A 15,113-nucleotide genomic window follows, 5' to 3' on the forward strand; every position below is an offset into this window, starting at 1 on the left:
CACCAGCATGACTACAAGAATATAATATGAGACCTAGTTGAATATCTTGTTCAGTTCCATATTTATTACATCCACAGCATTCCCCTGATCTACCAGGTTTATTATTACAGAGGTGCCTTGAGTTGTAAGTTTAATTCATTCCGGGATGATGGTTGTAACTCAAAGCACCATTTCCAATAGGAATACACTGAAAAACAATTAATCCGTTCTAACCGTTTTTAATGGTTGAAAAAAGGGCAGGAAAGGAGGGAGGGAGGGAACAATGGGGGAAAGAGGAAAGAAAGAAGGTAATCACTGGAGTACACAGACCCCTCAGGTCAAGGTTTCTGCTTTTAAGCACAAAGAGAGAGAGAGAGAGAGAGAGAGAGAGAGAGAGAAGACAATGGGGGGAGTGTTTGGCGTCTGAAACAAAACAAAACCCCATTCCAGCAGGAACCAAAAATGCTACGCTGCAAGACCCATCAAAAGCACAGAAACATACCCCCCCCCCCGAATCAAACAAACCCATTCCAGCAGTACCAGGCAGTCCAAAGCCTCCCTCAGAACTCGCACGCTCTAACCGCTGGGGCGAAGGAGCTACAAAGAAGCAGCCTCTTTGCCGACCAACGGTTACCAGTTTAAATTCCCTGCCTTATTCCCCTGCCTTTTTTCTGATTGTATCTCAAAGCTCCAGTTGCAAGTGAAACCAAAATTTTGCGACCAGAGCTGGTCGTAACTTGATTTGGTTGCAAGTCAGGATGGTCGTAAGTCGAGGCAATGCAAAAGCTGTTAATCCGTTCACTAGAGGGAGACTTTTTTAAACCTAAAATGACCTCTAAGGTTAAAATAGGGCAGGAAAGGAGGGAGAGGAAGGAGGGAGAGAGGGAGGGAACAATGGGGAAAGGAGGCCTTTTTTCCGGTTGTATCTCAAAGCTCTGGTTGCAAGTCAAAGCAAAATGTCGCGAACAGAGCTGGTTGTAACTCAAATTGGTTGCAAGTCAAGATGGTTGTAAGTCAAGGCACCACTGTATATTAAACACAGAGAAAGAAAGAAAAATATTGGTGTGGCATAACTGGTTTCTGGCAAACCCATGCTGACTTTTAGTAATCACTGTGATCTGTGTGAATTTCACCCAAATTTCCCTAAGCTTATTGAAATCAGTCTTCTTAAAGCACAGAATGTGCAAGGTCCTACTCTCAGCTTTCCCTTTCCTCAATATAAGGAATCTCAAGAGGGTTTCCCCCCAACCTTCCCACTATTTCCACATTGTCGACCAGTTCATAAGGACCAGATCCAGAATAGAGGATCACCTTCTTGCTTCTGTTATCTGTCTGGATTTTTTTTGTTTGCTTGTTTGTTGTGTTTATACACTGCATTTCCTCCAGTGATCTAAAGGCACATACATGGCTCTCCTTCATGGCGTTCCCTCCGCCAGTTTATTCTCACAGCAACTCTAGGAGGGAGGGAGGTATGTTGGGCTGAGGGATGTGATTGGCTGAACATCACCCAGTGAGTTTTATGACTGAGTGGGGATTTGAACCCAGGTCTTCTGAGTCATAGCTCAGTCTCTGATCATTATACCACATTAGCTTTTCATTGTGGCCTCTATGGTTAAATTCAATACAATGGTGCCCCGCATAGCGAGGTTAATCCGTTCCGGATTAACCTTCGCTGTGCGAAAACATCGCTGTACGGGGCAGGAAAAGCCTATTGGAACGCATTAAACTTAGTTTAATGCGTTCCAATAGGCACCAAAACTTACCCCTCCAGTGATGTTTTCACGGTCCAGCGGCCATTTTGGAGCCGCCGATCAGCTGTTCGGCGGCTCCAAAATGGCCGCCGGATGACCTGAAATGGCCCCGTCAGTGTTTTCGCGCCCTCCCCTTGCTTACCAAGGTTGCAAAAACGCTGCGGGGGGCATTTCGGGTCGTCCGCAGCCATTTTAATGGCCGCGGATGACCCAAAATGGCCCCCCGCAGCGTTTTCACGACCCCGGCGATTGGGGCGATTGGGGCAGATTGCGGCGATTGGGGCAGCTCCGTATAGCGATCCCCAAAAAGGGATCGCTATACGGATTCTTCGTTATATGGTGCGCTCGTTAAGCGAGGCACCACTGTATAAGGAATCTCACTGTTGTTTTTCTTTCCTTTGATTTTTACTTAAATGCTCTGCAAAAATTGCTATTTTCTGCCTGACATGGAACCTCAGTATAATGAAATCATAATTCTTAAAAAGGAAAAGATGGAAGGGGGGACAGGGAGAGGGAAATGAGTAGTGTATTTTTATTGCCTCTCTTTGCATCATTTGTAGCTCCTGAAGAAGGGGAATTTATACCTGAAATAAGTTGAGCAAATCATTTTATTAATAAACTGCTTTCTTACAACACCAGACCTAAGACTTCCTTTTCCTATATGTGTGGACCCTTCTTAATGGCAGTGCTGAAGAGATGTGGAGGAACAAAGAATGCTCTTTAACAAAGTGACCATTATCATAAAGGGTATTCCTAGCAGTCCATCCAATGAGGAAATTAGACATTAAGGGAAATACATATGCCCAACAATTAACTCATTTTCTCTTCTGCAGGATTTCCTGAGAGATATGTGCCTGGCAGTCAGACTTGCAAATTAAGCCTGTTAACCTTCACATGCATTAATCACAAAGCGAAGTACATTAGAATGCAAAATAGGGAGATAAAAAATAACATGCTATGTCAAATTGATGTTTTTTTTCCACTTCTTGAAGCAATTCTTCCAAAAGAAAAGTGCTAATCATAATGTTTAGTTTGAACTTAGTACTTTTAATAGCCTCCTGGGGTTTTATTCACTCACAGCTTGTTGACATGTTAAGGAATGTAAGGTTGATATGGAACCTCAGTACTGTATAATGAAATCATAATTCACAAAAAGCTTTCTCAAGAGAAAGTCTCATTGTGTTTGAGGGATTTATTCATGAGTGCAAGCTTGTGGCATTTTGATATCTCTTTGATATTATTACCAGTCCCTTTTTGTGGTAGAACTAGTTGTTCCTACCTAAATTACATCTTATTTTGTCTGACCCAACCAAAGTTGACCAGTTCTTTCATCAACTACCTGTTTAAAACCTCTGTAAAGCTTCAATTAGGTTCTAAATGCAGAGTTTAGGTTTACATATTCAAGCCACAGGTTTCAAAAAGAAAGTGCCAAACCATGGCACATTCCATTTTTCTTGCAGCAGATGGCACTGTTAATTCCTGTAACAGGGAAAGCATCCATGAGTAAAATGTCTGCACTACAGTGCTGAAATTGCTGGTGAAGGATTAGTATAGAGCAATTGGATAGGTTTAAGTAGCTTCTCTTTGAGGGCAATTTGGTTCTGTCTGGTTAGGAATTCTTACCCTATCTATTTTCTAAGCCAGTGGATGTCTAAGTAATGGCTTGCAACTAGACATCCGGGACATAAATATAATAAATAAATAATACGAATGATGAAAATGTTATGGGTATCTTTAGGATATGTTTGTATATACAGTACTTGGATAAATAATCCAATATTTTAAACATGGTTGTCAGCCTCTTCAAAAAGGTACTCTAATAGTTAAAAGAGGTACAATACTGTTTTGTATCTTCTCTCTCTCTTTTGGCTCAGATTGTTGGATAGGCAGACAGACATGTAGATACGTAGGGTAGACTAAGGGTCAAAATTAGAAACACTTAATTGTTTCAAGAGGCTTAAGCATACCTAGCTTTTGTGCCAGCTGCTGCTATTATATGCATGCCTGAAAGATACTATTTGAAAAAAACTGCAGATGAATGGAATTCGTTCTTTAGACTCATGCGGAATTCTTTTTAAAGCAGGCTTTTTACAGTGCATAGTCCCCACTTTTTTGCTTAGGATGATTGCCTTTCTAACAAGAAAAAGCACATGATGAAGCTTTCTGAAAATGTATAGCTAGCTATCCAGTGCTACTTGAAAATCCAATACACTCAAAGGTCTTCATGTTTTATATCCTTGAACTGTATTGATCTGCAATGTGTGTTTGTTATTTCTATTTTAGGTAATGGGCCCCACCATGATCGCTGTAGTGTTTATAACCCAAGCAACTTGGTTGACGGAGTTTACTGCCTCCCAGTAGGACACTGGATTGAAGTTTCTGGGCATACCGACGAGATGAAACATACAACTGATTTCTATTTTAACATTGCTGGACATCAGGCTATTCACTACTCCAGGTAATCAACAAAAGAACAATGGAGGGAAATCAGGCATTACAGAGAGCAGAAAAGGAAGATGGTGGTTAAATGAGGATGTACAATATGATCCTAAACATGGTTATGCAGAAGTATTTCAAAATGAGTTGAGTAGGATTTACACTCTGTACGCTGCAACCCTAAGCATACCTATACTCATAACTGTTCTTAGGATTGTAGCCTTAGAGCCTTGCATCTGTAAGTGGTCGTTGCTGTGTAATATGCATGATATAGTAATTGGTGTCTCGAATTAAAAGTTGTACATTCCAGATTCCAATCCCTACTGAACCATTAAACTTACTGACTGACAGTAGGTCAGTCACTATCTCTCATGCTGCTCTGTCTCAGAGGACTGTTGAAATGATAGAGGAGAGGAGCAGAAGTATCAAACATCATCTTGATATTTTGGTGAAAAGACAGGATTTAAATATAAAAAGTAAATAAAATGAAGAAACCTTCATGATTACATGTTATGAAGATTTTAGAAACCTGCAGCATGTGCCCTAGTAATATTTCCAAAAGCATTGTCTGCAGCAGCAACAACTAAGAGTTTAAACATTATCTGTCAAGGAACATAATGCTGTATAGCTGCCACAAACATGTGCAGCAAGCTTGATTGCTTTGAAAGATGCTATGATCAGCTGTAAACATCGACATCCTGGGAGTCAGTGAACTAAAATGGACAGGAATGGGCGAATTCAGCTCAGATGATTATCATATCTACTATTGTGGGCAAGAATCCCGTAGAAGGAATGGAGTAGCCCTCATAGTCAACAAAAGAGTGGGAAAAGCTGTAATGGGATACAATCTCAAAAATGATAGAATGATGTCAATACGAATCCAAGGCAGACCATTCAACATCACAATAATCCAAGTTTATGCACCAACCAGCATTGCTGAGGAGACTGAAATTGAACAATTCTATGAAGATTTACAACACCTTCTAGAACTGACACCAAAGAAAGATGTTCTTCTCATTCTAGGGGACTGGAATGCTAAAGTAGGGAGCCAAGAGATAAAAGGAACAACAGGGAAGTTTGGCCTTGGAGTTCAGAACGAAGCAGGACAAAGGCTAATAGAGTTTTGTCAAGAGAATAAGCTGGTCATCACAAACACTCTTTTCCAACAACACAAGAGGCGACTCTATACATGGAAATCACCAGATGGGCAATATCGAAATCAGATTGATTATATTCTCTGCAGCCAAAGATGGAGAAGCTCTATACAGTCAGCAAAAACAAGACCTGGGGCTGACTGCGGCTCTGATCATCAGCTTCTCATAGCAAAATTCAAGCTTAGACTGAAGAGATTAGGAAAAACCACTGGGCCACTCAGGTATAATCTAAACCAAATCCCTTATGAATACACAGTGGAAGTAAAGAACAGATTTACGGAACTAGATTTGGTGGACAGAGTGCCTGAAGAACTTTGGATAGAGGCTCGTAACATTGTCCAGGAGGCAGCAACGAAAACCATCCCAAAGAAAAGGAAATGCAAGAAAGCAAAGTGGCTGTCCATCGAGGCCTTAGAAATAGCAGAGAGGAGAAGGGAAGCAAAATGCAAGGGAGATAGGGAAAGTTACAGAAACTTGAATGCAGACTTCCAAAGAATAGCAAGGAGAGACAAGAGGGCCTTCTTAAATGAACAATGCAAAGAAATAGAGGAAGATAACAGAAAAGGAAAGACCAGAGATCTGTTCAGGAAAATTGGACATATTAGAGGAACATTTTGCGCAAAGATGAACATGATAAAAGACAAAAATGGGAAGGACCTAACAGAAGCAGAAGACGTCAAGACGAGGTGGCAAGAATACACAGAGGAATTATATCAGAAAGATTTGGATATCCCGGACAACCCAGACAATGTAGTTGCTGACCTTGAGCCAGACATCCTGGAGAGCGAAGTCAAGTGGGCCTTAGAAAGCCTGGCTAACAACAAGGCCAGTGGAGGTGATGGCATTCCAGTTGAACTATTTAAAATCTTGAAAGATGATGCTGTTAAGGTGCTACATTCAATATGCCAGCAAGTTTGGAAAACTCAACAGTGGCCAGAGGATTGGAAAAGATCAGTCTACATCCCAATCCCAAAGAAAGGCAGTGCCAAAGAATGCTCCAACTACCGTACAATTGCACTCATTTCGCACGCTAGCAAGGTTATGCTCAAAATCCTACAAGGTAGGCTTCAGCAGTATGTGGACCGAGAACCCCCAGAAGTACAAGCTGGATTCCGAAGAGGCAGAGGAACTCGAGACCAAATTGCTAACTTGCGCTGGATTATGGAGAAAGCCAGAGAGTTCCAGAAAAATATCTACTTCTGCTTCATTGACTATGCGAAAGCCTTTGACTGTGTGGACCACAGCAAACTATGGCAAGTTCTTAAAGAAATGGGAGTGCCTGACCACTTTATCTGTCTCCTGAGAAACCTATATGTGGGACAGGAAGCAACAGTTAGAACTGGTCATGGAACAACTGAGTGGTTCAAAATTGGGAAAGGAGTACGGCAAGGCTGTATATTGTCCCCCAGCTTATTTAACTTATATGCAGAATACATCATGCGGAAGGCTGGACTGGAAGAAACCCAAGCCGGAATTAAGATTGCCGGAAGAAATATCAACAACCTCCGATATGCAGATGATACCACTCTGATGGCAGAAAGTGAGGAGGAATTAAAGAACCTTGTAATGAGAGTGAAAGAGGAGAGTGCAAAAAACGGTCTGAAACTCAACATCAAAAAAACTAAGATCATGGCCACTGGTCCCATCACCTCCTGGGAAATAGAAGGGGAAGATATGGAGGCAGTGTCAAATTTTATCTTCCTGGGCTCCATGATCACTGCAGATGGAGACAGCAGCCCTGAAATTAAAAGGCGCCTTCTTCTTGGGAGGAAAGCGATGACAAATCTTGACAGCATCTTGAAAAGCAGAGACATCACCTTGCCAACAAAAGTCCGAATAGTCAAAGCTATGGTTTTTCCTGTCGTGATGTATGGAAGTGAGAGCTGGACCATAAAGAAAGCAGACCGCCGAAGAATTGATGCCTTTGAATTGTGGTGCTGGAGGAGGCTCTTGAGAATCCCCTGGACTGCAAGGAGAACAAACCTATCAGTTCTAAAGGAAATCAACCCTGAATGCTCACTTGAAGGACAGATCCTGAAGCTGAGGCTCCAGTACTTTGGCCATCTCATGAGAAGAAAAGAGTCCTTGGAAAAAACCTTGATGTTAGGAAGGTGTGATGGCAAGAGGAGAAGGGGACGACCGAGGATGAGATGGCTGGACAGTGTCTGCGAAGCAACCAACATGAACCTGACACAACTCCGGGAGGCAGTAGAAAACAGGAGGGCCTGGCGTGCTCTGGTCCATGGGGTCACGAAGAGTCGGACACGACTAAACGACTAAACACACACACACACACATGATCAGCTGGAAGACAAATGTCCCAGTGAGCTATCATAATTACCTGTTTTAAACTGGGGAAAAAATCTTTCTTCCTTTTTATGTATTGTATATTGTAAAGGCCTTTGGTCAGAAACAATAAAGTATTTTATAGCATTATCTAATAAAAAATGTGACGAGGCACATAACTTCCCCAGGTCAAATTTCTGATTGCTCTGGATGACCAGAAGACAGCTTGGCATGCTTTATGCACTTAGACAAATTTTCTGTTTTACTGATAAAACTGGGAAGATCAATGATTGGAACCTGCCAATATGAACATGTGCCAGTCCTTGTATAGTTTTAGAATGAAATGTGATACTCATTCTTAACACCAAGTGCAGTCTGCTTTATTTGAAATAGCAAGATATTGTCCTTTCTGCCCTTGAGAACTGAAATAGTTATTGCCTAGTAAACAAGATTCCCAGTAGCCATCCATAGCATCTTCAGATAGGTAGCAGATCTCCTCTTTTGACACAGCAATAGTAGCTCATGTTAGGTGTTGAACTGTGAAGAAAACAAACATGCAAGATAGAGAGACCAGATAAGGAATTCACTCTCTGGTAAAGATAAACCAAGCCAGAAGTTAGTAGCAGAGATAGAAACCAGTGATAGAGTCAGAAAGCTGGGCAGGTGGAAGTATAAGACTGGAAGACAGGTGCAGTGCCAGGAGCCTGACACTTGCAGATAAACTAAGTTTACTGTAGTTATAAAAACAAACAAAGCTGCACTGCTTTCACACTACAGGTACAGCTTACTTCCTCCTGACCCTTACATAGCCAAGACTGTCCAACATCCAGCAAATTGAATGGAGGTATGGGAACATAAAATGCGAAAGCTGCTCCTTAAATCTTATTTTTTATTCCTTCTGAAATTTGTCTGAGTTGCCATTGACCTCTAAAGAAATTATACAGCAGAGAGAGTGCTACACCACTGTTTTTATTTGTAATTGTTTGTAAATATAAGATCTCTGTAAAGCAGATTCTCTAGATCATTGCATGAGACTGTATGATATATGTATGTGCATTGGTAAATTTCACTAGAAGGCAGTGAAGATTTGCCAACTTCTTCAAGGAACCAATCAAGAAGGTGGCAGACAAAAACAGACTGTAAATTCTAATTAAGATGCTGTGTAATAATGACTTTTTGTAATAATCTTGGTTTTCACTTCAGAAAAGAAATGTTAAATGAAAATATACCTCTCCATATTTCTTCTCTTCTTACATCCTTGATATAGACATAGAAAATATATTTTTCTGGATTAGAGTTCTGCAATACACTAGTGGTGCTTGCTGTGATATTCTGGGAGCTTTAGTAAAAGAAACCCAACCATCTCCAGCCTTGATCTGGATCTGGCCATGCAGAACAACTGATCATTCATTCCCATCTGTTTTAAGAGGGACATACAGCTATGGGGTCTGGATGGGCACTGCGGTTAGGATGTGTATTACACATTATGTACATGTGTGCAACTTCTGGCTTTTTGCTCAAAGTTTTCCTTTGCTAAATCAGGGTTTTTGTGTTTTTTTTCAATATACTTCATCAGGTAAAGCATTTAAATATTGAAGTTATAAATTGTTTATTAAATGAGAACTTGTGGGTCAAATTCAATCTTTGGAAAAATATTTACTGATCTATCAAATCCTAGTTCCTACAGCCAAGGACACTGAACTCCCATGAACTGAGGACAGCAACATTGCCAGGTTAATTTGCTTCAGACAACCACACATAATTCAGCAAAAAGAGAAAATCAGCCTTGTTTGCAGCTTGTTAAGCATTTGAATCTTTTCTTCCCCATACTTGTTTCCTTCTTCCGTACCCTTTCTATTCTCTTTCTCTTTCTTTTTCTTTTAAAGGCTTGCTGTCCCAGTGCTAGCATAGTGTGGAAGTAGTGAGGAATCATCAGAGAGACAGAAGGAAGTTTTTGCTTCAACCTTGTTTACAATTTGTTAAGAAAAAAGAGAGCAAAGACTTGGCAGATGGGGGGAGTTTTAAGGTAGTTCAGCTTTGACCATCTATATTTGTATGAGGTATGGTCAGAGTAGAGCCATCTTAAAATTTCTTCCTCTCTCTCTTCCCTAGATCTTCATTGTAACCTAGTTGGCCTATTACTAAACTGAGAAGCCTTTAAAACAGGACGTTAGTTAGTTAGTTAGTTAGTTAGTTAGTTAGTTAGTTAGTTAGTTAGTTAGTTAGTTAGTTAGTTAGTTAGTTAGTTAGTTAGTTAGTTAGTTAGTTAGTTAGTTAGTTAGTTAGTTAGTTAGTTAGTTAGTTTTGAATTTCTGGCAAAATTCTCTTTTTGCTACATAGTTGGAAGTACAGAGGTCCACAGAGGAGAAAAGCTACAACGTTCCATAAAGTCCATCTCTTTCTCATTAACTGGCACTTAAAGTCTCTATAATTTATTCTGAGACATTTGTAGGATAATAGTTGCTTGAAATTATACATTTTGTATATTGTTTTCTTTACTGCACAAATACTAGCAACCAACCAACTGATCAACTGCAACAAACAACTGCCACCAACCGACAAAGGAATTCAAAAGCTGGAAGGAATGATTGGTTAGTGCTGGATAGATAATCACCCCAGCCCAGAAAATCCCCTCCTAGTCACTCAAACTACAGACAGGATGGAAGGTTGTAAGTACAATTCCATCGGGAAGGAATGGAGTGGAATGGGAATATTAAAGCAGACCTAAACACCAAAAATGGGAAGGACAGTATTCAAATTGCAGCCAGTTTTCCCACTGTCCTTCCTCTTTCACTGCTGCTGTAGCTGGCTGAGATGGGTTAAAATGGAACACAAACTCTTCTGAATCAAGTGATCACACAATCTGAATCAATGTGGAAATGTGTGATTCAAAAAAAAGAATGGCATTCGAAAAAAAGTAGAAGATCCAGAGGTGGAGGGAAAAAAGGACAAATTAGAGAGAGGAAATCCCAGACTTATTTGTATCAACTTCTACATCATGTAGTCAATGGAAAAGTAATGCAAATCAGACCATCTCAATCCTGGAGTATTTCCCATATTATTTGTCTGTGTAGCCTCATCCTATGTGTTGCACTGCAGCATCTCAAATACAGCACTTTAAGAAGGATGCTAAAGCTAAATGCCGTCTTGAAATCTGATTTAAGTAGTTGTCAACATTGCTTTATCATTATCCAAAGAGTCTCATTTTCAGAATAGGTTGGGCTTTGTCCCCAGCCTACTGGTTAGGTATGGCTAGCCATATTTTTCGTATGGAGAACAATCAGATCCCTAAGGCAGCAATCAGTTGACCCTCACAGCACCAAATGAGTAGGATGCCCTCGCATAACATGGTGAAGAACACTGACACGAGACCTGGAGGAACTACATATTACATGGGAGGATGTCACAACACCTGCACAGGATGGAATGAGCTGGAGAATCCTTGCTGCCTGATATGCTACACAGCATGGAGGTGGATCATCATTTCCCCCTTTAAATTACTGTTTAAAAGGCAGATATACAGTCCTGCCCCGCTTTACGATTGCCCCGTTTAATGATGAATCCACTTGATAGTGAGTTTTTTGCAATGGGTTTTTTTCGTTTACCGATGGGGTTTTTTCGTTTATCGATGATCGGTTCCCTGCTTCGGGAACTGATTCTCGCTTTACGACGATCAAAAACAGCTGATTGTCGGGTTTCAAAATGGCTGCTAGCTGAAGAAAATTGCCCCCCGCTGTGCTTAGAGATGGATTCCTTGCTGCACAGGCATGGAAAATGGCCGCCCCTATGGAGGATCTTTGCTGGACGGTGTATTTTCAGCCCATTGGAACACATTGAAAGGTTTTCAATGCATTTCAATAGGGGTTTTTTATTTCGCTTTATGACGTTTTCACTCTACAGCGATTTCTCTGGAATGAATTAACGTCGTTAAGTAAGGCACTACTGTATATATTGGAATATATTGGAACCACAAAATGAAGCATCCACACCAGAATCAAAGAACATGAGAGACACTGCAGACTAAAACAACCAGAAAAATCTGCAGTAGCTGAACATGCCCTAAAACAAACTGGACATGAAATTCTATTTCAAAATACCGAAATACTGGACAACACCAGTAATCATTACATCAGACTGCACAGGGAAGCCATTGAAATCCACAAGCACCAGCAGAACTTCAACAAAAAAGAGGAAAGTTTGAAACTCAACAAAACTTGACTCCCAGCTAATGACACCCATCAACCACAGTGACAGATAATCTCTCCTTCTTAGCACAACAGTACACCCACAACAAGACACACTAATCACCCATCTACAGAAAAAGACAAAAGCCCATCTCACAGACATAAATACTCCACTCCCAAGCCAACTACACCAGAGCACAGAGTGCTGTCCTCTGAAGATGCCAGCCACAGAGACTGGCAAAACGTTAGGAAGAACAACCTTCAGAACATGGCCAAAGAGCCTGAAAACCCACAACAACCATTAGATCCCGGCCGTGAAAGCCTTCACAAATACATTAAAAAGGCAGAATTTAGATGAACATTTTCTATGCTAATATATGTTTGTAGTAGTTGCTGTTTTACATTAAAACTTGGCTCTTTTACCTTGCTTTAACTAGATAGGATTTTTTAAAGACTGTCAATGTTCTTGAAAGTCACTACCAAAATTAAACTCAAAATTGAATTATACAGGCAGAATACCCTCATAGTGTCTAAGGTCTTTTTTTTTTTACAGAGAAAGAAAGACTATTTAAGGAAAAATAACTTGTGTACTGAGTGATCACCCTGAAGTTATTTATTCTTTCAAATGCTAAATTGCATCATTTAAAAATTATGGAAAGTGGCATTTTTAAACTGGATTTCAGGGAGCTATGCCATGTGAGTAAAAAGCTGAAATATTGTCGTGTAGTTAAATAATTAATTAAGAATAGAGCTATGACATTTATTGGGATTTTTACCCTTGAAACTAAATTTTGAGACCCAGTTTTTCTTCTCTTACTATAGATGTTTACTATCAGCTGTATCTGTAACAAGGCTCAAAACTAATGAGCTATAGAGCAAAAATAATTGTACTGTCAATTTTAAAGAGTCTAGATACAGACCCTCATTTAAAACAGGAACAAGATTTAAGTCACTTTTAATACATGCTAATGTGTTTATGTTATCCTTGTTGAAGTCACTGGAAATTTTATCATTGATTTCTGCAACTTTTGTGTACTGGAATTCAAATAGCTAAGAAAAATTAAAGCTATTTTGTGCATTACTTATCATCAGATAAATGCCCCCACCTAAGTAATTGAGTAACTGATAACTTATCAAAGATATAACCAGAAATGTTATTCCAAAGGACTCAATTCAACTTATTGTCCTATTTTGGTGTTCATATTATGGAATATTCACTACATATTTAGGTAAATGCTCCTCTTCTTTTCTGGGTATCTTGACCTAAACACATTGGGGAGGTGATGATGAGTCTGAAGAGGTTAGCTTCTTCTACCTACGGGAGGTCTTCTCATGAATCAGAACCTCCAATTCTAGAGTTCCAGTTCATATGGGGGACCCAGTGTGGTATAGTGGATATTACAATTCAGGAGACCTAGGTCTGAATTCCTATGTGGCCATGGAAACACGTGTGTGGGGGGGGAGCAACAATAGTAAAATTATTTCTTAAATACTTTGCATACCTTGAAAACCCTTTTAAGGGTCACCATAATTCAGATGCAGCTTGATGGTGCATAAGAAACAAACAAACATTCACATGGAGAGCTTCCATGGATTGCAAAGATTCTCTTGGTCAGACTTAACCTCTGTATGTTGAGGATGATGGAAGAGGGCAGGACTTCCCTGGATATTCATGAGTGTTCCTTTAATTCCTGAATTCTTGAATAGGACTTATGACCATCAGCAAAGCGCAGAGCCTATTCTGGAAACCTTTGTCCTACTCTTTGGATATGCAATTTTTGCTCTTATTATCTTTCTTACTGCTCTTAAAAGTTAAAATATCCATGATTGGCTAATTTTCTAATATTAACATCATTTCACTAGCATGGATAAAGTAAGCATACTATTCCTCCCTTTAGTGAGTCTTTTTTTTTTTTTTTTTGCAGTGCCAGGCCTCAAAATGTACTGTCCCCAGCAAATGTATAGCCTTTGTCAGTTCACCTAAAATGCTTTCTAGCACAAGGAGGCAGTTTCACACTTCTGTCACCATGATTGACACTCCCCATTTTCCTGAGTAGTGAAGAGTCTCAATAGTGAAGAGTCTCAAAGCCGAAACAATTAGGATGTAGTTGCACTTGGATGGGACAGCTCTGGAGACCTATAGCATCTTCATAATGTTTGCTTTATTTATAAAATTACAGGTAGACCACACTGGAAGTATATATTCACATTCAAAGTACTTCAGCGTGCATTTGGTTTCCCAAGTAAGATTGTAACATGAAATGGGCAAGCTCAGCAGGGTTGGGGGCCATTTATGAGCTAGCAGCCCAGAGGATGCATTCCTCAGAAGTGTGACTAAAGAGAGTACTGCACATATTTATTATACAGTATATGTTATATATTCCTACCTTTAGCACATTAGCATTATTTTAAAAATCTTTTAAATATTTCCCTTCAGTATATATAATAAATCCCCCTTCAAGGGTCCAAGCTATCTTAAAGACCATATCTCCTTTTATGATCCTGCCCAAACATTAAAATAATCAGAGGAGACCTTTCTCTCAATCCCATCACTGGGGTGTTGTGTGGGGACACAGATGAGGACCTTCTGTCACTACTCCCAGACTCTGGAAGTCCCTCCTAGGGGAGGCCAGGCTGACCTCATCTTTGCTGTTCATCCATAAGGAGATGAAGACCTTTCCCTTCAGGCAGGGTTTCCCTTACAGTATTACTGGCTGTCTAAGTGGGGCTTTAAATTTAGTTGTTGTAATCTATTTTAATAACAATTTTATTTAACATTTTAATATAATGTATATTTAATTCTTTTCCCTTCTTGGATTGCTGCCTTGTCGTGGCGAAGGGGCTTGAGTAACTCAGAGAAACTATGGGCTATGCTGTGCACGGCCACCCAAAATGGACAGGTCATAGTGGAGAGTTCCAACTAAACGCAATCCACCTGGAGTAGGAAATGGCAATGCCACTCCAGTATCTTTGCCAAGAACACCCCATGATCAGAAACAAAAGGCTAAAAGATATGACGCTGGAAGATGGGCCCCTCAGGTCGGAAGGCGTCCAACATGCTACTGAGGAAGAGCGGAGGACAAGTACAAGTAGCTCCAGAGCTAATGAAGTGGTTGGGCCAAAGCCGAAAGGACGCTCAGCTGTGGACGCACCTGGAAGTGAAAGGAATGTCCAATTCTGCAAAGAAAAATACTGCATATGAACCTGGAATGTAAGATCTATGAACCTTGGTAAGCTGGATGTGGTCAAACAGGAGATGGCAAGAATAAACATCGACATCCTGGGCATCAGTGAACTAAAATGGACAGGAATGGGTGAATTCA

General features: G+C 40.3%; 1 protein-coding gene across 3 annotated transcripts in view; it reads left to right on the plus strand.

Moving 5' to 3' along the window:
* The window catches only part of EPM2A (EPM2A glucan phosphatase, laforin), a 59,028-nt gene that overhangs the window by 19,078 nt on the left and 24,837 nt on the right, over positions 1–15,113 (plus strand). For all 3 annotated transcript variants that reach the window (XM_020811522.3, XM_072995728.2, XM_072995732.2), the window contains exon 2: positions 4,014–4,188. In XM_020811522.3, coding sequence (XP_020667181.2) covers positions 4,014–4,188 — 175 coding nt within the window. The remainder of the gene's footprint in view (positions 1–4,013; positions 4,189–15,113) is intronic.

Source organism: Pogona vitticeps, chromosome 1 (genome assembly GCF_051106095.1).
Source record: "Pogona vitticeps strain Pit_001003342236 chromosome 1, PviZW2.1, whole genome shotgun sequence".
Classification (NCBI taxonomy): domain Eukaryota; kingdom Metazoa; phylum Chordata; class Lepidosauria; order Squamata; family Agamidae; genus Pogona; species Pogona vitticeps.